Source organism: Pituophis catenifer, unplaced genomic scaffold (genome assembly GCF_029215685.1).
Source record: "Pituophis catenifer annectens isolate HBS135680 unplaced genomic scaffold, rPitCat1.0.hap2 SCAF_2, whole genome shotgun sequence".
Taxonomy (NCBI): Eukaryota; Metazoa; Chordata; class Lepidosauria; order Squamata; family Colubridae; genus Pituophis; species Pituophis catenifer.
Genome location: NW_027256882.1, coordinates 216,970,678 through 216,996,123, shown reverse-complemented (window position 1 = coordinate 216,996,123; position 25,446 = coordinate 216,970,678). Strand labels below are relative to the sequence as shown.

General features: G+C 38.3%; 4 protein-coding genes across 4 annotated transcripts; all 4 read right to left on the bottom strand.

Moving 5' to 3' along the window:
• Positions 1 to 2,600: 2,600 nt before the first annotated feature.
• LOC139310352 (interferon alpha-8-like) lies at positions 2,601 to 3,188 on the bottom strand. The gene has a single exon (XM_070934509.1). It carries the CDS (start codon positions 3,186 to 3,188, stop codon positions 2,601 to 2,603), a length of 588 nt encoding a protein of 195 aa, XP_070790610.1.
• A 6,577-nt stretch (positions 3,189 to 9,765) lies between these two features.
• Positions 9,766 to 10,353, bottom strand: LOC139310351 (interferon alpha-8-like). The gene has a single exon (XM_070934508.1). It carries the CDS (start codon positions 10,351 to 10,353, stop codon positions 9,766 to 9,768), a length of 588 nt encoding a protein of 195 aa, XP_070790609.1.
• Positions 10,354 to 18,072: 7,719 nt separating this feature from the next.
• On the bottom strand, positions 18,073 to 18,660 carry LOC139310350 (interferon alpha-8-like). The gene has a single exon (XM_070934507.1). The coding sequence runs from the start codon at positions 18,658 to 18,660 to the stop codon at positions 18,073 to 18,075; it is 588 nt and encodes a 195-aa protein (XP_070790608.1).
• A 5,960-nt stretch (positions 18,661 to 24,620) lies between these two features.
• LOC139310349 (interferon alpha-8-like) lies at positions 24,621 to 25,208 on the bottom strand. Its single transcript, XM_070934506.1, has one exon. The coding sequence runs from the start codon at positions 25,206 to 25,208 to the stop codon at positions 24,621 to 24,623; it is 588 nt and encodes a 195-aa protein (XP_070790607.1).
• Positions 25,209 to 25,446: the final 238 nt, after the last annotated feature.

Genomic DNA, 25,446 nt, shown 5'->3' with positions numbered 1-25,446 from the left:
GCAACACTGGAAGAAAAATAATATTTGGCTAGCTGTTTTCTGTGTTCCACTGAACTGGAACTCCTTGTAAGCAAACTCTGTCTTTCTTTTTCCTCTGTTCTGTTTATAACAAAGAATACATCACAATCTTTCATGGCAAAAGGAAAAAAATGGGAAGAATTTTTTTATTCTTAGGGAGTAAAAAAAATAGTGCATTTTTTTACAATGTAGAACTAAAGCTGAAAACATATTACTTCTGTTTTATGACAGAAGACTGAACTTGACACTGAGTGACAACTAGAAGTACAGCACGCTATAGAAATATCTTAAAATTTTAGCCACCGCTGTGTGACAAATATTTCTTCCCTGGAGAGAAGAAACATTAATTTTTGTCATCTATGAAAATAATATCTTGAACTGTCTTCAAACAGTGAAGAGCCAGTTTGGTCTAGTGGTTAAGGCACAAGGCCAGAAAGCGAGAGGTCATGAGTTCAGGTCCTGCCTTAGTCATAAAAGCCAGCTGAATGAACTTGGGCCCAGTCACTTTCTCTCAGCCCAATCCACCTCACAGGTTGTTGGAAATAGGAAAAGTGAGGTGTGTTGAATATGTTTGTCACTTTGGGTATTTGTAAAAATAATAAAGGTAGGATATAAATAATTTTTTAAAAATAACAGTAATAAAAATGTGTTATGATTTCAATGGTGATTATACTTTAAAGCACTTATATGATAACATGCCAGTGTTTGTGTCAATCAAGATGTGATCAGATACCACGGAAATAGCTTCATGAATTAACACATTTTACAACTGCATTAAAGGAGGATTTCTGATCTTTTGGAATAAGTGGAAGAATGACTAAAATGTTGGGTTTCATGAATTTCTTTGATTATTATTTTTGATAATATATTTATATCATTTATAATTATTATAAAACGTACAATTGTAATACCATAATTCTATACATTCTTGGAAAGAAACTTGGTGATTTCTCATTTAGTTTTTTCCAAATAAAGTTCCGTAAGATCCCACCACATGGAAGGAAGGGAGGGCGGGAGGAATATGCCCAGAATAAAATAGATGAAAATAATCCAAATAGATGAAATAATCCAAACCACCAATTTTATTTGAAGTTAGCATTTTAATAAATAGCATAGCAACATAGCAATGAAGACTAGGATAGTATAAATATATAGCATAAATAGCTGGATAAATAAGTAGCATAAACAATATAAATAAATGAATAATAAATAAATATTGGCCAGCAATATATACATTGTTTTGTTATAATGACAAATAAATAAATAAATAAATAAATAAATAAATAAATAAATAAATAAATAAATAAATAATACTGTAATTCTCTAATGGAATTAATATTTGAAAAAAGAATAAAGATATTTTGTAAAATAGTTTCACCAGTACTATTTCTATGACACTTGAACATCTGCACTGAGTAGTTATACTGGGTTTCATTGATTCTATTGGAGTGTTTTCCAACTAATTTTATCTTTAGAAGAAACATCTTTCCACATAATTTGTCTGCAAAGAAAGCAAAGTTAGCAATACTGGCTTCTTATCTCTCCCAAAGTTGCTTCTCTTTATTGGCTTTGTGGTTCCAGTAGTTTCGTAGAGTCAAATGAACCACAGAACTTTCAGTAGCAATTGAATCCGTTTTGCAGGTGCATTGCAACATTTTTTGCTGTGTTTCAATACAAAATACAGTGGAAACTACTTCCGTCTGGTTGGTGTGATTTCCCTGGGTTTCACCTGTGATAAATTTTCCAGTACGAGTCCTGTCATGTCAACTGTCTCTGTTAGTTAATTGAAACCTCCTTGAATCATTAAGTCCAGTTAGACATAATTTAAATTCTACCGGTTTCATTTGATATTAGGATGATGTATTTTTACCTTGTATATAATACCATAGAAACATGTATTAAGTTTAAGGGAATTTTGGGTGAACGAAAGAATACAATTTCATCTTTTCGCGCAGAATTCTTTGATAAAGTTCACGTTGGAATCTGTTGAAGCAATTCAGTGAAGCTTGACAATTTTTGCAGAAAATTGATTTGATTTTCAGTTCGTAACTTGTTGAAGCAATGCAGTCAAAGAGAAAGTGGAAACAGGAAACGTCAGAGGTTTTCTAGGAATAAGTGAAAGGCACTGAGGGAAAGCTGAATGGCTTCATATTGCTGCTTTTTATATTGCATCATAGGGAGCAAGTCAAGCTAGGAGGAAAAGGAAACAAGTTAGAAATCCCTATTCATGTTAACAATAATTTAAACTATTAAGCATTTTAATTGAAATTAATAAACATACTTGTATCCTTGCTTCATATAAAAGTGTACTATACTTTTTCACCTAGCCTAATTTAAACCAAGGAATTCCTAAAATGTTGGATTCATAAAAACTGTATGTCTTTACTTATTAGAGCTATACAAATCATTCAATGGCATTCAGGTGATCACGGCAGGCCTTGACACGACGGCTTCTACTTTACCATTTGAGAATTGGATCCAGAGAGGCATTTCACTCATGAACAAACTATGTTATGCAATTGTCGTACATATTGTAAGAAGTAACTGTAAGTTTTCCTAATTTCCCCATTTCCCTTTCAGTTCTAATCAAAAATAATGTTTAAGAAGTACTTGATACCTTGAGTTGGAATCCTTTGGATCAGTTGATGAATCAATAGGAAACATTCTCTGAGTTGGATCTGGACAATTTCCCAGGCGCAGGAGCTGTATTCCTTATCTTTCAGGAAATCATTCAGCCCTTGAAAATACCTCTTCACTCTTAATCTGGTGAGCTGCAGTTTCTGATCCCTTGGACTCGATACGGTGCCAGCTCCTAACTCTGCATCTTGGCATGCTTCCAGTTCCTTAATCTGCTGATCCAATCCAGCATGGAAATTTCTTAGAGAATTGTCATCCCAAAACAATTCAGCATGAACTTGCTTGAAGATGAGGTCTGTCTGTTGGAGCATTTCTTGTATGGCTATTTTGGCATCCACTTCCTGGGATGCTTCATTCATGTACCTGAAATTTTCTTCATTGAGAGGTGAGAAGCCTACAATATCTCCAATACATTGGAAGGGAATGGTGGCCCTCATATGACTTCCCAAGAGTTCCAAGTTTCCTTTGTTCGCTTCTTGTAGTCTGCTGTGAAGTTGATCGCAGTGCTGACTTGAGACTTTGGTGAAGAACATCGCTAGACAGACTTGCAGAAACCAAAATTGTGTCTTCATAATGAAGATGAAGGAATGTGACCTCTTTTAAAAAGTTGAACCTGGAATATTGGTTCTTCTGAAAGATGCTCCTGAGTCTGCTTCATCTTTGTATTTATACCACTAGGATATTGAAATTTCTTTTTTCTGTTTTTCTACCGATTCTCCGTATTCTGATTTTCACTTTTCTTCTTCCTTAGGTATTCCCCCAAACCATTCTGAAAGATGGTCGTATTTGGAAAACGGAATGTTGAATGTGTACATTTCCCCCCAAAATTAGATTAAATCAAAACTGCTAACTGAAAATTAACAATTTGATGAAACTTTATTTCTTCGTTCCTAATTATTTTAAAAATGAATTTAAAGTAGGGGTTTTTGTGTGTGTGTTGTAGCAGATGTTATAGCTTCAGTACCTACTTGTTCCATACGAAATAATTTCTCATAGTGTAACAATTCTCGCAGTGATAAACCTTATAGGATTTTTTTACTCACCTGATTTACTCACCCTCTCTGGCATTCGCTCAAGAGCTGTCTTTGAGCTCAACACTTTTAAGTGTAAATTACACTCATTTAAGTATAAATTCTAAATTTTAATGGATTTTAAAATATGGGTATTTTAAATTATGGGTATTAATTCAGCCAAATTTATTTAATTCATTTTATTCGATTTTAAATTTTGTATATCTATGTGTTTTATTTCATGGCTGTGCACCGCCCTGAGTCCTTCGGGAGTAGGGCGGTATAGAAATTCAATAATAAATAAATAAATAAATAAATAAAACACACAGTGGAAAGCCAAATGGGCTGCTGAACGCCCAGATACAGGCAGTTACATAGATGACCCTACACAAAAGGTGCCAGGTTTTGACCTTCCTTGCCAGCACTGGTCAACTCTAATCAGCACCCGTACCCAACAGGGTGTCTGCCAGGACTCACTGTTTAAGTGGGGTCTTGTCTCTACCCCTCAATGTGACTGTGATGCTCCTCGACAAAATATTCATCACGTTGTGTCTGAATGTCCATCAAGAGCTTACACCAGCCCAGTGTCTGATTTTTTCAACATATGCCACCCTGTCCTTGAATGGCTGAGTAGACTTGGCATTAACATTTGAACTACTATAAGTCCATGTATTTGCCATATGCTAAATAAAATAAACTCATCTGATTGCACAAAGCAGATCATATTGTTAGCATTCCAAATGGTCTCGGTGAGACCAGCTTCAGGGTTGACACATATATAGATAACATTCCAAAAATAGGATAAACAATTATGAATAACAATACAGCTAGTCCTCAACTTAGAACCGTAATGGAGCCAGACAATTATGGTCATAAGTTGTGATGAGAGAGTTGGGAGAATTTGTTTAAGAGTGCAAGCAATCAAAACACAAGGTGAGCTGCCGGAAAGGAGGTCTCTCCTTATATTTCCAAAAGCAACATAAAGTCGCTTTGGGGGGAGCTGACAACTGACTGACACATCAGCAAGATTTTTATCAGAATTTGAGGCCTCTGTGAAGCGAATGTGAACGTGAAGTATAATTTTATGACCAGAGGAATTCAGGGGAAATATTTTGCTTGTTATCTCCTTTATCAGAAAAGATCTTCATGGTTAAGCATATGGTTTTTGCCATTGGCTTTTACGGGTATAAGAAGCATGGGCATAGATGTTATAGTCCCATACCTTTTAAATGTGGATTGGCTGTAGCTGTTGTGACTTAGGCCCAAGTAGTTATTACCAGACACAATCAGTCCTAAACAAATATATTTTATTAGAACAGATGAGAATTCCTTCATTCTCATTTAGTCCAAATTAAGTCCAATACAAATCCTTCATAAACAGTCATTCGTCCTTATCACCAACCTTTGTCTTCCTTGGCACCCTGCCAAAGGCTTTTCTTGGCAAAAGTTCAGAAGCAAGAGACGCTGACAAGAAACTTATGTAGCAACGTTGCTTTCCTAGAAACATCCCAAGAGCCATTGCTGCTCTTTTAAGCCTTCTGGGAGGGGCCAATCATCTCCTGGCCTTACTCCCGAGTCATCGTTTTTGCTTTAGCTGCTCTTGCCTTCTGGCAGCTCTTCGCATGCTTGCACTAGGAACAGGCTCCTCCTGTTCCTCTGCCTCTCTGCTGTCCGCCTCTGGAAGCTCCGGAGTCCGCTCATCGTTCCCGGATGGGCCTGGCCCCATCTCTGCCTCTGATGAAGAGCCCTCGTCCGGGCATTCCCTTGACTCCAGGAATTGCCCATTGTCCCCACCAGCCTCCTCACTGTCCGACTCTGCTGCCAGCTCCGTAGGCTGCTGGCAGATCACAACAGCAGAGATAGATTCCTGCTTTCTGTGCTTTTTGTACCGCTACGTACTACAGCTTCAAATTAGTACTCTCTTCGGTTTATCTAAGGTCGCGCGTGACAACGTATCTCCGCTATTGTTGATTAGTGGTTAAAGGTTTGCTTTCTATAGTCTAGCTCCATCTGCCAGTGATCTTAGCACCTTGAGCGATATTCAGTATTTTGAGTTTATTACTTTCCTGGCTTTTGGAAGAGATCAGATATATATCTCCATCTTAGTTGGTTAAGGAAACATTGTATTTTATGAATGGAAATACGCTGTCTCCCTCTTAAGAAGTGGTGCGGGTGAATGGCATAAGTGGTTTAAAGGCAAATAAAGAGACCAGAGTGCTTTCTTATGGGAATTTCTCCTTACTCCTTCAGGAAGATTGTTCCTTGGGTGGGGATGTCTCCTGATTTGGGGGGGTGAATGTTTCAAAATAAAGTGTATAAGAGAATAGATAAAAACAGAATTGGAAGGGACTTCTACACATATACAGGTAATCCTTGACTTACAACCACAATTGAGCCCAAAATTCATGTTGCTAACTGTGACATTTGTTAAGTGAACTTATGACCTTTCTTTTCACGGTTGTTTAGTGAATCAGTGCACTTGTTAAGTTAGTTACACCGTTGTTAAGTGAATCTGGTTCCCCCCTTGACTTTGCTTGTCAGAAGGTTGCAAAAGGTGATCCCACGACCTCAGGACATTGCCACCTTCATAAATATGAATCAGTTTTAAAAGCATCTAAGTTTTGATCATGCAACCATGGGGATGGTGCAATGGTTGTAAGTGTGAAAAATGGTCGCTTTTTTCAGTGCTAATGTAACTTTGAATGTTCACTAAATGATCTGTTGTAAGTCGAGGACTACCTGTATTTGGCTATTTCTTGTAAAGGGCTTGGTTGTTTTGTGTCTGAACTGGATGATGTTTTCTTTCTACATCAATAGAGCACTTCAAATATAAGTGTAACTCTGGGGTTACTCTGTGTCAATCTCGATTTCATTGAGGACTGCATCAGGGTTGTGTTTGACCCTCGGGGGGGTCATGACCAGAGGGGCGTGGCCAGCTCGAGGTCACTCATTGAGGCCCCATTTTCAACCATGATGGCCTCCTGTAGCCCTCTGCCAGCAAAAACGGAGCTCAGGGAGACTTCGTGCAGCCCACCAGGGCTCCGTTTTCAGCTGTGACGGCCTCCAGCAGACCTCTGCCAGTGAAAAGGGAGCTCAGCAGGGCTGCGCATGGCATACCCGGGCTCCGTTTCCGACTACAACGACCTTCTGCAGCCCATGCCAGCAAAAATGGAGCTTGGGGAGGTTGTGAGCGGCCTGCCCGGGCTCCATTTCAGCGGGTAGAGGCACTGTGGGCCAGTCCATCTCTGTTTCCAGTGCGGGCCCACGGGCCAAATCTAAGCACCCTGTGGGCCAAATCTGACCCACCGGCCGTGAGTTTGACACCCCTGGTGTAACTGAAGTAGTCCTATGCAGAAGCTTATTCTATGCCCATTTACAGGACAGGAACCCAGGTTCCACTCTGTGCCTATTCAGTTGAACATCATCATATTGCTTTCAATTGTCTGATTATCTGACTGCGGAATTGTCTACACACAATTGTGGCTAATCCTGGATTTGCAACACTGGAAGAAAAATAATATTTTGCTGGCTGTTTTCTGTGTTCCACTGAACTGGAACTCCTTGTAAGCAAACTCTGTCTTTCTTTTTCCTCTGTTCTGTTTATAACAAAGAATACATCACAATCTTTCATGGCAAAAGGAAAAAAATGGGAAGAATTTTTTTATTCTTAGGGAGTAAAAAAAATAGTGCATTTTTTTACAATGTAGAACTAAATCTGAAAACATAATACTTCTGTTTTATGACAGAAGACTGAACTTGACACTGAGTGACAACTAGAAGTACAGCACACTATAGAAATATCTTAAAATTTTAGCCACCGCTGTGTGACAAATATTTCTTCCCTGGAGAGAAGAAACATTAATTTTTGTCATCTATGAAAATAATATCTTGAACTGTCTTCAAACAGTGAAGAGCCAGTTTGGTCTAGTGGTTAAGGCACTAGGCCAGAAAGCGAGAGGTCATGAGTTCAGGTCCTGCCTTAGTCATGAAAGCCAGCCGGATGAACTTGGGCCCAGTCACTTTCTCTCAGCCCAATCCACCTCACAGGTTGTTGGAAATAGGAAAAGTGAGGTGTGTTGAATATGTTTGTCGCTTTGAGTATTTGTAAAAATAATAAAGGTAGGATATAAATAATTTTTAAAAAATAACAGTAATAAAAATGTGTTATGATTTCAATGGTGATTATACTTTAAAGCACTTATATGATAACATGCCAGTGTTTGTGTCAATCAAGATGTGATCAGATACCACGGAAATAGCTTCATGAATTAACACATTTTACAACTTCATTAACGGAGGATTTCTGATCTTTTGGAATAAGTGGAAGAATGACTAAAATGTTGGGTTTCATGAATTTCTTTGATTATTATTTTTCATAATATATTGATATCATTTATAATTATTATAAAATGTACAATTGTAATACCATAATTCTATGCATTCTTGGAAAGAAACTTGGTGATTTCTCATTTAGTTTTTCCAAATAAAGTTCCGTAAGATCCCACCACATGGAAGGAAGGGAGGGCGGGAGGATTATGCCCAGAATGAAATAGATGAAATTAATCCAAATAGATGAAATAATCCAAACCATCAATTTTATTTGAAGTTAGCATTTTAATAGATAGCATAGCAACATAGCAATGAAGACTAGGATAGTATAAATATATAGCATAAATAGCTGGATAAATAAATAGCATAAACAATATAAATAAATGAATAATAAATAAATATTGGCCAGCAATGTATACATTGTTTTGTTATAATGACAAATAAATGAATAAATGAATAAATAAATAAATAAATAAATAAATAAATAAATAAATAAATAATACTGTAATTCTCTAATGGAATTAATATTTTAAAAAAGAATAAAGATATTTTGTAAAATAGTTTCACCAGTACTATTTCTATGACACTTGAACATCTGCACTGAGTAGTTATACTGGGTTTCATCGATTCTATTGGAGTGTTTTCCAACTAATTTTATCTTTAGAAGAAACATCTTTCCACATAATTTGTCTGCAAAGAAAGCAAAGTTAGCAATACTGGCTTCTTATCTCTCCCAAAGTTGCTTCTCTTTATTGGCTTTGTGGTTCCAGTAGTTTCGTAGAGTCAAATGAACCACAGAACTTTCAGTAGCAATTGAATCCGTTTTGCAGGTGCATTGCAACATTTTTTGCTGTGTTTCAATACAAAATACAGTGGAAACTACTTCCGTCTGGTTGGTGTGATTTCCCTGGGTTTCACCTGTGATAAATTTTCCAGTACGAGTCCTGTCATGTCAACTGTCTCTGTTAGTTAATTGAAACCTCCTTGAATCATTAAGTCCAGTTAGACATAATTTAAATTCTACCGGTTTCATTTGATATTAGGATGATGTATTTTTACCTTGTATATAATACCATAGAAACATGTATTAAGTTTAAGGGAATTTTGGGTGAACGAAAGAATACAATTTCATCTTTTCGCGCAGAATTCTTTGATAAAGTTCACGTTGGAATCTGTTGAAGCAATTCAGTGAAGCTTGACAATTTTTGCAGAAAATTGATTTGATTTTCAGTTCGTAACTTGTTGAAGCAATGCAGTCAAAGAGAAAGTGGAAACAGGAAACGTCAGAGGTTTTCTAGGAATAAGTGAAAGGCACTGAGGGAAAGCTGAATGGCTTCATATTGCTGCTTTTTATATTGCATCATAGGGAGCAAGTCAAGCTAGGAGGAAAAGGAAACAAGTTAGAAATCCCTATTCATGTTAACAATAATTTAAACTATTAAGCATTTTAATTGAAATTAATAAACATACTTGTATCCTTGCTTCATATAAAAGTGTACTATACTTTTTCACCTAGCCTAATTTAAACCAAGGAATTCCTAAAATGTTGGATTCATAAAAACTGTATGCCTTTACTTATTAGAGCTATACAAATCATTCAATGGCATTCAGGTGATCACGGCAGGCCTTGACACGACGGCTTCTACTTTACCATTTGAGAATTGGATCCAGAGAGGCATTTCACTCATGAACAAACTATGTTATGCAATTGACGTACATATTGTAAGAAGTAACTGTAAGTTTTCCTAATTTCCCCATTTCCCTTTCAGTTCTAATCAAAAATAATGTTTAAGAAGTACTTGATACCTTGAGTTGGAATCCTTTGGATAAGTTGATGAATCAATAGGAAACATTCTCTGAGTTGGATCTGGACAATTTCCCAGGCGCAGGAGCTGTATTCCTTATCTTTCAGGAAATCATTCAGCCCTTGAAAATACCTCTTCACTCTTAATCTGGTGAGCTGCAGTTTCTGATCCCTTGGACTCGATACGGTGCCAGCTCCTAACTCTGCATCTTGGCATGCTTCCAGTTTCTTAATCTGCTGATCCAATCCAGCATGGAAATTTCTTAGAGAATTCTCATCCCAAAACAATTCAGCATGAACTTGCTTGAAGGTGAGGTCTGTCTGTTGGAGCATTTCTTGTATAGCTATTTTGGCATCCACTTCCTGGGAGGCTTCATTCATGTAACTTAAATTTTCTTCGTTGAGAGGTGAGAAGTCTACAATATCTCCAATACATTGGAAGGGAATAGTGGCCCTCATATGACTTCCCAAGAGTTCCATGTTTCCTTTGTTGGCTTCTTGTAGTCTGCTGTGAAGTTGATCGCAGTGCTGAGATGAGACTTTGATGAAGAACATCGCTAGACAGACTTGCAGAAACCAAAATTGTGTCTTCATAATGAAGATGAAGGAATGTGACCTCTTTTAAAAAGTTGACCCTGGAAGATTGGTTCTTCTGAAAGATGCTCCTGAGTCTGCTGCATCTTTGTATTTATACCACTAGGATATTGAAATTTCTTTTTTCTGTTTCTCTACCAATTCTCCGTATTCTGATTTTCACTTTTCTTCTTCTTATGTATTCCCCCAAACCATTCTGAAAGATGGTCGTATTTGGAAAACAGAATGTTGAATGTGTACATTACCCCCCCATTAGATTAAATCAAAACTGTTAACTGAAAATTAATAATTTGATGAAACTTTGTTTCATCGTTCCTAAAAATGAATTTAAAGTTGGGGTTTTTTTGTGTGTGTTGTAGTAGATATTATAGTTTCAGTACTTACTTGTTCCATGTAAAATAATTTCTGATAGTCTAAAAATTCTCCCAGTGACAAATCTTGTAGGATTTTTTACTCACCTGATTTACTCACCCTCTCTGGCACTCGCTCAAGAGCTGTCTTTGGCATCAACACACAGTGGAAAGCCAAATGGGCTGCTGAACGCCCAGGTAGAAGCAGTTACATAGATGACCCTACACAAAAGGTGCCAGGTATTGATCTTCCTTGCCAGCACTGGTCAATTCTAATCAGCACCCGTACCCAACAGGGTATCTGCCAGGATTCATTGTTTAAGTGGGGTCTTATCTGTACCCCTCAGTGTGACTGTGGTGCTCCTCGACAAAATATCCACCACATTGTGTCTGAATGTCCATCAAGAGCTTACACCGGCCCAGTGTCCGATTTTTTCAACATATACCACCCTGTCCTTGAATGGCTGGGTAGACTAGACTTTAACATTTGAGCTACTATAAGTCCATGTATTTGCCATATGCTAAATAAAATAAACTCGTCTGATTGCACAAAGCAGATCGTATTGTCAGCATTCCAAATGACCTCGGTGAGACCAGCTTCAGGGTTGACACATATATAGATAATATTCCAAAAATTGTATAAACAATTATGATAGGTGTTAAAATCCCATACCTTTTAAAGTTGGATTGGCTGCAGCTGTTGTGACCTAGGCCCAAGTAGTTATTACCAGACACAATCAGTCCTAAACAAACATACAGTATTTTATTAGATCAGCTGAAAATTACTTCATTCTCATCTTAGTCCAAATTAAGTCCAAAACAAATCCTTCATAAACAGTTGTTCGTCCTTATCACCAACCTTTGTCTTCTTTGGCACCCTGCCAAAGGCTTTTCTTGGCAAAAGTTCGGAAGCTAGAGATGCTGACAAGAAACATATGTAGCAATGTTGCTTTCCTACAAACATCCGAAGAGCCATTACTGCTCTTTTAAGCCTTCTGGGAGGGCCCAATCTCCTGGCCTTTCTCCCGAGTCGTCCTTTTTGCTTTAGCTGCTCTTGCCTTCTGGCAGCTCTTTGCATGCTTGCACTAGGAACAGGCTCCTCCTGTTTCTCTGCCTCTCTGCTGTCCACCTCTGGAGGCTCAAGAATCCATGCATCGCTCCCAGATGGCCCTGGCCCCATCTCTGCCTCCGATGCAGAGCCCTCGTCCGGGCCTTCCCCTGACTCCAGGCCTGGCCCATTGTCCTCCCCAGCCTCCTCATTGTCCGACTCCGCTGCCAGCTCCATAGTCTGCTGGCAGATCACAACAGCAGAGATTGATTCCTGCTTTCTGTGCTTTTTGTACGGCCAAGTACTACAGCTTCAAATTAGTACTCTCTTCGGTTTATCTAAGCTCACGAGAGACAATAGCGGAGATAATTATCTAAGCTCGCAGGAGACAATAGTGGAAATAATTGTTGATTAGTGGGTAAAGGTTTGCTTTCTGTAGTGTATCTCCGTCTGCCAGTGATGTTAGCACCTTGAGTACTTCATGTTTATTACTTTCCTGGCTTTTGGAAGAGATCACATTATATTATAATATAAACAGTGTATTATATCTCCATCTTAATTTGTTAAGGAAACGTATTTTACGAATGGAGGTATGCTCTCTTAAGAAGTGGTGCTGGTGGATGGTATAAGCGGTTTAAAGGAAAATAAAGAGACCGGGGTGCTTTCTTATGGGGATTTCTCTTTACTCCTTCACGAAGATTGTTCCTTGGGGGGGGGAGTCTCCTGATTTGGGGGGGGTGTTTCAAAATAAACTGTATAAGAGAATAGATATAAACAGAATTGGAAGAGACCTTACAGCTCTTCAAGAGGAACTGCTGCCCAAGCAGGAGACCAACTCAGTTAATGGGAGTGGTTCACCATCCAGAGTTGACAACCAATGTGCTCCAGATTCAGAGAATCTTCAAATCCAGAGCTATCCAGACTTGCTATGGTTGAGTTGGACCTATTCCTTGCCATCCACAAATATCGGATGCACAATATAGAAATAGTGAATTCAACATTGCGTATTCAGACATTTTTGCCATATAAATGACGCTGATTAAAATGAAAAATAGAGAATACCAGGGAAATTATTTATTTAATTTTTGCAGGAAATTTTCCAGAAAATAATGGTGGCTTTTCTTTTATTAAAATAATGAGTCAACTGTATAACAGGATATATAGAAAGTTTATTTATGTAAAACAGGTACATTTTAACATAACCCTCTTGGTAAGTTCACCAATCATCCCCAAATATTCTTTGATAATTGCAAGGATATACTTCATTCAGAATGGCGGTTTGTTCACAGGTAGTCCTCCTTTAGGCGCCAATCCTTCAAAGGCTGTTCAAAGATAGGATGCCGCTCAAAGAAGGGAATTATGATCCTTCCTCATAGTTGCAGCCATTGAATTGTGCCCACTAGCCCAAGATTGTGATTGGGTGCTTGACAAACTGGCTCACAATTATGATGATTGCAGTGTCTGACAGTCATGTGATCTTCTAACTCACTGCTGGCTTCTGACAAGCAAAGTCAACAGGAAAGTTGGCAGGAGGTCACAAATGACAGTGGGACTCTGGGAGTGCAAGGGATTTGCCTAATAACACAATTGCCATTGTTAAGTTAGTCCAGTGACATGACGTTGCATTTTACGACTGTGTTGCTTAGCGGTCAATGTTAAGTGAGAACTACCTATAAATAGATACACACACATACAGGTAATCCTTGACTTACAACCACAATTGAGCCCAAAATTTATGTTGCTAACCGAGACATTTGTTAAGTGACTGTATGACCATTCTTGCCACGATCGTTTACGGAATCAGTGTAATTGTTAAGTTAGTAACTGTTGTGATCTGCCAGCAGCCTGCGGAGCTAGCAGTGGAGTCGGACAGTGAGGAGGCTGGGGAGGACCATGGGCCAGTCCTGGAGTCTGGGGGAGGCCTGGACAAGGGCTCTGTGTCAGAGGCAGAGATGGGGCCAGGACCATCTGGGAGTGATGCATGGATTCCGGAGCCTCCAGACTCGGACAGCAGAGGGGCAGAGGAACAGGCGCAGAGCTGCTAGAAGGCAAGAGCAGCTAAAGCAAAAAGGACAACTCGGGAGTAAGGCCAGGAGATGAGTTGCCCCTCCCATAAGGCTTAAAAGAACAGGAAAGGCTCTTGGGCTGTTTGTAGGAAAGCAACATTGCTAAATCTGTTTCCAGTCAGCCTCTCTTTTTTCTGAACTTGATGGGGCTTTGCCAAGAAAGGCCTTTGGCAGGGTGCCAAAGAAGATAAAGGTTTGTGATAAGCCCAAAGGACTTTTTCTGAAGGACTTGTTTTGGAATTAATTTGGACTAAGCTGGGAATGAATTAATTCTCAGCTGTTATAATAAAATAGGTTTGTTTGAGACTAATTGTGTCTTGTAAGGACTAAGTGAGCCTAGGTCATAACAGTAACACCGTTGTTAAGTGAATTTGGTTTTCCCCTTGACTTTGCTTGTCAGAAGGTCACAAAAGGTGATCTCATGACCCCAGGATACTGCCACCGTCATAAATATGAGTCAGTTCTAAAAGCATCTCAGTTTTGATTATGTAACCGTGGGGATGCTGCAATGGTTGTAAGTGTGAAAAATGGTCGCTTTTTTTTCAGTGCCATTGTAACATTAAATGGTCGGTAATTGTTCTGTTGTAAGTCGAGGACTACCTGTATTTGGCTATTTCTTGTAAAGGGCTTGGTTGTTTTATGTCTGAACTGGGATGAAAGTCTGATAAGGGGTATCTGAAGGATGATGTTTTCTTTCTACATCAATAGGACACTCCAAGTATTAGTGTAACTCTGGCCTGTCAATCTCGATTTCATTGAGGATCGCATCAGGGTTGTGTTTGACCCTGGGGGGGCCATGGCCACGGGGCCATGACCAGCTCAATGTCACTCATTGAGGCTCCGTTTTCAGCTGCGATAGCCTCCTGTAGCCCTCTCCCAGTGAAAACGGAGCTCAGGGAGGCTGCGCGTGGCCCGCCCGAGCTCAGTTTTCGGCTATGACAACTTCCAGCAGCCCTCTGCCAGTGAAAAGGGAGCTTGGCAGGGCCGCACCTGGACTGCATGGACTCTGTTTTCGACTGCAATGGCCTTCTCCAGCTCATTGCCAGCAAAAATGGAGCTTGGGAAGGTCGCACGCGGCCTGCCCTGGCTCCATTTTTGCTGGCATAGGCACCGTGGACCGCTCCTTCACTGTTTTCAGCATGGGCCCATGGGCCAAATCTAAGAACCCTATCGGCCGAATCCAGCCCATGGGCCGTGAGTTTGACACGCTTGGTGATACTGAAGTCGTCTTAGGCAGAACCTTATTCCATACCCAGTTATAGGACAGGAACCCAGGTTTCACTGTTCCTATTCAGTTGAACATCATCATATTGCTTTCGTTCGTCTGATTATCCGACTGCGGAATTGTCTCAAAACAATTCCCCCAAATCATAGGTTTGCAACACAGGAAGAAAAATAATATTTTGCTGGCTGTTTTATGCTGTCCACTGAATTGGAACTCCTTGTAAGCAATCTCTTTTTTCTGTTCTGTTTATAACAAAGAATACATCACAATCTTTCATGGCAAAAGGAAAAAAATGGGTTTATGAAGAAAAAAACTAGTCAATGTTTACAATGTAGAACTAAAGCTGAAGAAATAATACTTCTGTTGAACTTGACACTTGGTAACAACCAGAAGTACAGTAGACTATAGAAATATCTTAAAATTTTAGCCAACGCTTTGTGATAAACATTATTTCGTTTGATATTATGTTCTGTTGAACTGGGAACAATGAAAACTGGGGGAATTCTAAATCCCTTCAATGAATTGTGGTTTTATCTGCTTTAACTTCACCAAGTCAAAATCCTATTTGTGCTCTACAAGCACAAGAATTGTCCAAAATTGATTTGCATTAACATTTTTATATTTAGTTGAAAGAAGGAACAATAAAATGCAGCAATTGTATTCTGGAGAGAAGAAATATTAATTTTTGTCATCTATGAAAATAATATCTTGAACTGTCTTCAAACAGTGAAGAGCCAGTTTGGTCTAATGGTTAAGGCACTAGGCCAGAAAGCGAGAGGTCATGAGTTCAGGTCCTGCCTTAGTCATGAAAGCCAGCCGGATGAACTTGGGCCCAGTCACTTTCTCTCAGCCCAATCCACCTCACAGGTTGTTGGAAATAGGAAAAGTGAGGTGTGTTGAATATGTTTGTCGCTTTGAGTATTTGTAAAAATAATAAAGGTAGGATATAAATAATTTTTAAAAAATAACAGTAATAAAAATGTGTTATGATTTCAATGGTGATTATACTTTAAAGCACTTATATGATAACATGCCAGTGTTTGTGTCAATCAAGATGTGATCAGATACCACGGAAATAGTTTCATGAATTAACACATTTTACAACTTCATTAAAGGAGGATTTCTGATCTTTTGGAATAAGTGGAAGAATGACTCAAATGTTGGGTTTCATGAATTTCTTTGATTATTATTTTTCATAATATATTTATATCATTTATAATTATTATAAAACGTACAATTGTAATACCATAATTCTATACATTCTTGGAAAGAAACTTGGTGATTTCTCATTTAGTTTTTTCCAAATAAAGTTCCGTAAGATCCCACCACATGGAAGGAAGGGAGGGCGGGAGGAATATGCCCAGAATAAAATAGATGAAAATAATCCAAATAGATGAAATAATCCAAACCACCAATTTTATTTGAAGTTAGCATTTTAATAAATAGCATAGCAACATAGCAATGAAGATTAGGATAGTATAAATATATAGCCTAAATAGCTGGATAAATAAATAGCATAAACAATATAAATAAATGAATAATAAATAAATATTGGACAGCAATGTATACATTGTTTTGTTATAATGACAAATAAATAAATAAATAAATAAATAAATAAATAAATAAATAAATAAATAAATAAAACTGTAATTCTCTAATGGAATTAATATTTGAAAAAAGAATAAAGATATTTTGTAAAATAGTTTCAACAGTACTATTTCTATGACACTTGAACATCTGCACTGAGTAGTTATACTGGGTTTCATCGATTCTATTGGAGTGTTTTCCAACTAATTTTATCTTTAGAAGAAACATCTTTCCACATAATTTGTCTGCAAAGAAAGCAAAGTTAGCAATACTGGCTTCTTATCTCTCCCGAAGTTGCTTCTCTTTATGGGCTTTGTGGTTCTAGTGGTTTCGTAGAGTCAAATGAACCACAGAACTTTCAGTAGCAATTGAATCCATTTTGCAGGTGCATTGCGACATCTTTTGCTGTGTTTCAATACAAAATATAGTGGAAACTACTTCCGTCTGGTTGGTGTGATTTCCCTGGGTTTCACCTGTGATAAATTTTCCAATACGAGTCATGTCATGTCAACTGTCTCTGTTAATTAAAACCTCCTTGAATCGTTAAGTCCAGTTAGACATATTTTAAATTCTACCGGTTTCATTTGATATTAGGATGATGTATTTTTACCTTGTATATAATACCATAGAAACATGTATTAAGTTTAAGGGAATTTTGGGGGAACGAAAGAATACAATTTCATCTTTTCGCGCAGAATTCTTTGATAAAGTTCATGTTGGAATCTGTGGAAGCAATTCAGTGAAGCTTGACAATTTTTGCAGAAAACACTTTCAGTTTGTTTCGGGAGGACTTTTTCTATGGATTTTCATCTTTTTGGTCCTTTTCTTTTGAATAAGGCTCCATTGTTTTATTTAGCTTTTAAGTTCGTAACTTGGAGAAGCAATGCAGTCAAAGAGAAAGTAGAAACAGGAAACGTCAGAGGTTTTCTAGGAATAAGTGAAAGGCACTGAGGGAAAGCTGAATGGCTTCATATTGCTGCTTTTTATATTGCATCATAGGGAGCGAGTCAAGCTAGGAGGAAAAGGAAACAAGTTAGAAATCTCTATTCATGTTAACAATTATTTAAACTATTAAGCATTTTAATTCAAATTAATAAACATAGTTGTATCCTTGCTTCATATAAAAGTGTACTATACTTTTTCACCTAGCCTAATTTAAACCAAGGAATTCCTAAAATGTTGGATTCATGAAAACTGTATGTCTTTACTTATTAGAGCTATACAAATCATTCAATGGCATTCAGGTGATCACGGCAGGCCTTGACATGACAGCTTCTACGTTACAATTTGAGAATAGGATCCAGAGAGGCATTTCACTCATGAACAAACTATGTTATGCAATTGACGTACATATCATAAGAAGTAACTGTAAATTTTCCTAATTTTCCCATTTCCCTTTCAATTCTAATCAAAAATAATGTTTAAGAAGTACTTGATACCTTGAGTTGGAATCCTTTGGATAAGTTGATGAATCAATAGGAAACATTCTCTGAGTTGGATCTGGACAATTTCCCAGGCGCAGGAGCTGTATTCCTTATCTTTCAGGAAATCATTCAGCCCTTGAAAATACCTCTTCACTCTTAATCTGGTGAGCTGCAGTTTCTGATCCCTTGGACTCGATACAGTGCCAGCTCCTAACTCTGCATCTTGGCATGCTTCCAGTTTCTTAATCTGCTGATCCAATCCAGCATGGAAATTTCTTAGAGAATTCTCATCCCAAAACAATTCAGCATGAACTTGCTTGAAGGTGAGGTCTGTCTGTTGGAGCATTTCTTGTATGGCTATTTTGGCATCCACTTCCTGGGAGGCTTCATTCATGTAATTTAAATTTTCTTCGTTGAGAAGTGAGAAGTCTACAATATCTCCAATACATTGGAAGGGAATAGTGGCCCTCATATGACTTCCCAAGAGTTCCATGTTTCCTTTGTTCGCTTCTTGTAGTCTGCTGTGAAGTTGATCGCAGTGCTGAGATGAGACTTTGGTGAAGAACATCGCTAGACAGATTTGCAGAAACCAAAATTGTGTCTTCATAATGAAGATGAAGGAATGTGACCTCTTTTAAAAAGTTGAACCTGGAAGATTGGTTCTTCTGAAAGATGCTCCTGAGTCTGCTGCATCTTTGTATTTATACCACTAGGATATTGAAATTTCTTTTTTCTGTTTCTCTACCGATTCTCCGTATTCTGATTTTCACTTTTCTTCTTCCTTACGTATTCCCCCAAACCATTCTGAAAGATGGTCATATTTGGAAAACGGAATGTTGAATGTGTACATTTCCCCCCAAAATTAGATTAAATCAAAACTGTTAACCGAAAATTAACAATTTGGTGAAACTTTCTTTCATCGTTCCTAATTATTTTAAAAATGAATTTAAAGTAGGGGTTTTTTGTGTGTGCTGTAGTAGATATTATAGCTTCAGTACTTACTTGTTCCATGTAAAATAATTTCTGATAGTCTAAGAATTCTCCCAGCGATAAAGCTTGCAGTATTGTTTTACTCATCTGATTTACTCACCCTCTCTGGCACTCGCTCAAGAGCTGTCTTTGAGATCAACACACAGTGGAAAGCCAAATGGGCTGCTGAACGCCCAGATACAGGCAGTTACATAGATGACCTTACACAAAAGGTGCCAGGTTTTGATCTTCCTTGCCAGCACTGGTCAACTCTAATCAGCACCCGTACCCAACATGGTATCTGCCAGGACACATTGTTTAAGTGGGGTCTTATCTCTACCCCTCAGTGTGACTGTGGTGCTCCTCGACAAAATATCCACCACGTTGTGTCTTAATGTCCATCAAGAGCTTACACTGGCCCAGTGTCCGATTTTTTTCAACATATAGCACCCTGTCCTTGAATGGCTGGGTAGACTTGGGATTAAGATTTGAACTACTATAAATCCATGTATTTGCCATATGCTAAATAAAATAAACTCATCTGATTGCACAAAGCAGATCGTATTGTCAGCATTCCAAATGACCTCGGTGAGACCAGCTTCAGGGTTGACACATATATAGATAATATTCTAAAAATTGTATAAACAATTATGATAGGTTTTAAAAATCCTATACCTTTTAAAGTTGGTTTGGCTGCAGCTGTTGTGACTTAGGCCCAAGTAGTTATTACCAGACACATTCAGTCCTAAACGAACATACAGTATTTTATTAGATCAGCTGAAAATTACTTCATTCTCATCTTAGTACAAATTAAGTCCAAAACAAATCCTTCCTAAACTGTCATTTGTCCTTATCACCAAGCTTTGTCTTCCTTGACACCCTGCCAAAGGCTTTTCTTGGCAAAAGTTCAGAAGCAAGAGGCGCTGACAAGAAACATATGTAGCAACGTTGCTTTCCTACAAACATCTGAAGAGCCATTGCTGCTCTTTTAAGCCTTCTGGGAGGGGCCAATCATCTCCTGGCCTTTCTCCCGAGTCGTCCTTTTTGCTTTAGCTGCTCTTGCCTTCTGGCAGCTTTTCGCAAACTTGCACTAGGAACAGACTCCTCCTATTCTGCTGCCTCTCTGCTGTCCACCTCTGGAAGCTCCGGAGTCCGCTCATCGTTCCCGGATGGGCCTGGCCCCATCTCTGCCTCTGATGAAGAGCCCTCGTCCGGGCATTCCCTTGACTCCAGGAATTGCCCATTGTCCCCACCAGCCTCCTCACTGTCCGACTCTGCTGCCAGCTCCGTAGGCTGCTGGCAGATCACAACAGCAGAGATAGATTCCTGCTTTCTGTGCTTTTTGTACCGCTACGTACTACAGCTTCAAATTAGTACTCTCTTCGGTTTATCTAAGGTCGCGCGTGACAACGTATCTCCGCTATTGTTGATTAGTGGTTAAAGGTTTGCTTTCTATAGTCTAGCTCCATCTGCCAGTGATCTTAGCACCTTGAGCGATATTCAGTATTTTGAGTTTATTACTTTCCTGGCTTTTGGAAGAGATCAGATATATATCTCCATCTTAGTTGGTTAAGGAAACATTGTATTTTATGAATGGAAATACGCTGTCTCCCTCTTAAGAAGTGGTGCGGGTGAATGGCATAAGTGGTTTAAAGGCAAATAAAGAGACCAGAGTGCTTTCTTATGGGAATTTCTCCTTACTCCTTCAGGAAGATTGTTCCTTGGGTGGGGATGTCTCCTGATTTGGGGGGGTGAATGTTTCAAAATAAAGTGTATAAGAGAATAGATAAAAACAGAATTGGAAGGGACTTCTACACATATACAGGTAATCCTTGACTTACAACCACAATTGAGCCCAAAATTCATGTTGCTAACTGTGACATTTGTTAAGTGAACTTATGACCTTTCTTTTCACGGTTGTTTAGTGAATCAGTGCACTTGTTAAGTTAGTTACACCGTTGTTAAGTGAATCTGGTTCCCCCCTTGACTTTGCTTGTCAGAAGGTTGCAAAAGGTGATCCCACGACCTCAGGACATTGCCACCTTCATAAATATGAATCAGTTTTAAAAGCATCTAAGTTTTGATCATGCAACCATGGGGATGGTGCAATGGTTGTAAGTGTGAAAAATGGTCGCTTTTTTCAGTGCTAATGTAACTTTGAATGTTCACTAAATGATCTGTTGTAAGTCGAGGACTACCTGTATTTGGCTATTTCTTGTAAAGGGCTTGGTTGTTTTGTGTCTGAACTGGATGATGTTTTCTTTCTACATCAATAGAGCACTTCAAATATAAGTGTAACTCTGGGGTTACTCTGTGTCAATCTCGATTTCATTGAGGACTGCATCAGGGTTGTGTTTGACCCTCGGGGGGGTCATGACCAGAGGGGCGTGGCCAGCTCGAGGTCACTCATTGAGGCCCCATTTTCAACCATGATGGCCTCCTGTAGCCCTCTGCCAGCAAAAACGGAGCTCAGGGAGACTTCGTGCAGCCCACCAGGGCTCCGTTTTCAGCTGTGACGGCCTCCAGCAGACCTCTGCCAGTGAAAAGGGAGCTCAGCAGGGCTGCGCATGGCATACCCGGGCTCCGTTTCCGACTACAACGACCTTCTGCAGCCCATGCCAGCAAAAATGGAGCTTGGGGAGGTTGTGAGCGGCCTGCCCGGGCTCCATTTCAGCGGGTAGAGGCACTGTGGGCCAGTCCATCTCTGTTTCCAGTGCGGGCCCACGGGCCAAATCTAAGCACCCTGTGGGCCAAATCTGACCCACCGGCCGTGAGTTTGACACCCCTGGTGTAACTGAAGTAGTCCTATGCAGAAGCTTATTCTATGCCCATTTACAGGACAGGAACCCAGGTTCCACTCTGTGCCTATTCAGTTGAACATCATCATATTGCTTTCAATTGTCTGATTATCTGACTGCGGAATTGTCTACACACAATTGTGGCTAATCCTGGATTTGCAACACTGGAAGAAAAATAATATTTTGCTGGCTGTTTTCTGTGTTCCACTGAACTGGAACTCCTTGTAAGCAAACTCTGTCTTTCTTTTTCCTCTGTTCTGTTTATAACAAAGAATACATCACAATCTTTCATGGCAAAAGGAAAAAAATGGGAAGAATTTTTTTATTCTTAGGGAGTAAAAAAAATAGTGCATTTTTTTACAATGTAGAACTAAATCTGAAAACATAATACTTCTGTTTTATGACAGAAGACTGAACTTGACACTGAGTGACAACTAGAAGTACAGCACACTATAGAAATATCTTAAAATTTTAGCCACCGCTGTGTGACAAATATTTCTTCCCTGGAGAGAAGAAACATTAATTTTTGTCATCTATGAAAATAATATCTTGAACTGTCTTCAAACAGTGAAGAGCCAGTTTGGTCTAGTGGTTAAGGCACTAGGCCAGAAAGCGAGAGGTCATGAGTTCAGGTCCTGCCTTAGTCATGAAAGCCAGCCGGATGAACTTGGGCCCAGTCACTTTCTCTCAGCCCAATCCACCTCACAGGTTGTTGGAAATAGGAAAAGTGAGGTGTGTTGAATATGTTTGTCGCTTTGAGTATTTGTAAAAATAATAAAGGTAGGATATAAATAATTTTTAAAAAATAACAGTAATAAAAATGTGTTATGATTTCAATGGTGATTATACTTTAAAGCACTTATATGATAACATGCCAGTGTTTGTGTCAATCAAGATGTGATCAGATACCACGGAAATAGCTTCATGAATTAACACATTTTACAACTTCATTAACGGAGGATTTCTGATCTTTTGGAATAAGTGGAAGAATGACTAAAATGTTGGGTTTCATGAATTTCTTTGATTATTATTTTTCATAATATATTGATATCATTTATAATTATTATAAAATGTACAATTGTAATACCATAATTCTATGCATTCTTGGAAAGAAACTTGGTGATTTCTCATTTAGTTTTTCCAAATAAAGTTCCGTAAGATCCCACCACATGGAAGGAAGGGAGGGCGGGAGGATTATGCCCAGAATGAAATAGATGAAATTAATCCAAATAGATGAAATAATCCAAACCATCAATTTTATTTGAAGTTAGCATTTTAATAGATAGCATAGCAACATAGCAATGAAGACTAGGATAGTATAAATATATAGCATAAATAGCTGGATAAATAAATAGCATAAACAATATAAATAAATGAATAATAAATAAATATTGGCCAGCAATGTATACATTGTTTTGTTATAATGACAAATAAATGAATAAATGAATAAATAAATAAATAAATAAATAAATAAATAAATAAATAAATAATACTGTAATTCTCTAATGGAATTAATATTTTAAAAAAGAATAAAGATATTTTGTAAAATAGTTTCACCAGTACTATTTCTATGACACTTGAACATCTGCACTGAGTAGTTATACTGGGTTTCATCGATTCTATTGGAGTGTTTTCCAACTAATTTTATCTTTAGAAGAAACATCTTTCCACATAATTTGTCTGCAAAGAAAGCAAAGTTAGCAATACTGGCTTCTTATCTCTCCCAAAGTTGCTTCTCTTTATTGGCTTTGTGGTTCCAGTAGTTTCGTAGAGTCAAATGAACCACAGAACTTTCAGTAGCAATTGAATCCGTTTTGCAGGTGCATTGCAACATTTTTTGCTGTGTTTCAATACAAAATACAGTGGAAACTACTTCCGTCTGGTTGGTGTGATTTCCCTGGGTTTCACCTGTGATAAATTTTCCAGTACGAGTCCTGTCATGTCAACTGTCTCTGTTAGTTAATTGAAACCTCCTTGAATCATTAAGTCCAGTTAGACATAATTTAAATTCTACCGGTTTCATTTGATATTAGGATGATGTATTTTTACCTTGTATATAATACCATAGAAACATGTATTAAGTTTAAGGGAATTTTGGGTGAACGAAAGAATACAATTTCATCTTTTCGCGCAGAATTCTTTGATAAAGTTCACGTTGGAATCTGTTGAAGCAATTCAGTGAAGCTTGACAATTTTTGCAGAAAATTGATTTGATTTTCAGTTCGTAACTTGTTGAAGCAATGCAGTCAAAGAGAAAGTGGAAACAGGAAACGTCAGAGGTTTTCTAGGAATAAGTGAAAGGCACTGAGGGAAAGCTGAATGGCTTCATATTGCTGCTTTTTATATTGCATCATAGGGAGCAAGTCAAGCTAGGAGGAAAAGGAAACAAGTTAGAAATCCCTATTCATGTTAACAATAATTTAAACTATTAAGCATTTTAATTGAAATTAATAAACATACTTGTATCCTTGCTTCATATAAAAGTGTACTATACTTTTTCACCTAGCCTAATTTAAACCAAGGAATTCCTAAAATGTTGGATTCATAAAAACTGTATGCCTTTACTTATTAGAGCTATACAAATCATTCAATGGCATTCAGGTGATCACGGCAGGCCTTGACACGACGGCTTCTACTTTACCATTTGAGAATTGGATCCAGAGAGGCATTTCACTCATGAACAAACTATGTTATGCAATTGACGTACATATTGTAAGAAGTAACTGTAAGTTTTCCTAATTTCCCCATTTCCCTTTCAGTTCTAATCAAAAATAATGTTTAAGAAGTACTTGATACCTTGAGTTGGAATCCTTTGGATAAGTTGATGAATCAATAGGAAACATTCTCTGAGTTGGATCTGGACAATTTCCCAGGCGCAGGAGCTGTATTCCTTATCTTTCAGGAAATCATTCAGCCCTTGAAAATACCTCTTCACTCTTAATCTGGTGAGCTGCAGTTTCTGATCCCTTGGACTCGATACGGTGCCAGCTCCTAACTCTGCATCTTGGCATGCTTCCAGTTTCTTAATCTGCTGATCCAATCCAGCATGGAAATTTCTTAGAGAATTCTCATCCCAAAACAATTCAGCATGAACTTGCTTGAAGGTGAGGTCTGTCTGTTGGAGCATTTCTTGTATAGCTATTTTGGCATCCACTTCCTGGGAGGCTTCATTCATGTAACTTAAATTTTCTTCGTTGAGAGGTGAGAAGTCTACAATATCTCCAATACATTGGAAGGGAATAGTGGCCCTCATATGACTTCCCAAGAGTTCCATGTTTCCTTTGTTGGCTTCTTGTAGTCTGCTGTGAAGTTGATCGCAGTGCTGAGATGAGACTTTGATGAAGAACATCGCTAGACAGACTTGCAGAAACCAAAATTGTGTCTTCATAATGAAGATGAAGGAATGTGACCTCTTTTAAAAAGTTGACCCTGGAAGATTGGTTCTTCTGAAAGATGCTCCTGAGTCTGCTGCATCTTTGTATTTATACCACTAGGATATTGAAATTTCTTTTTTCTGTTTCTCTACCAATTCTCCGTATTCTGATTTTCACTTTTCTTCTTCTTATGTATTCCCCCAAACCATTCTG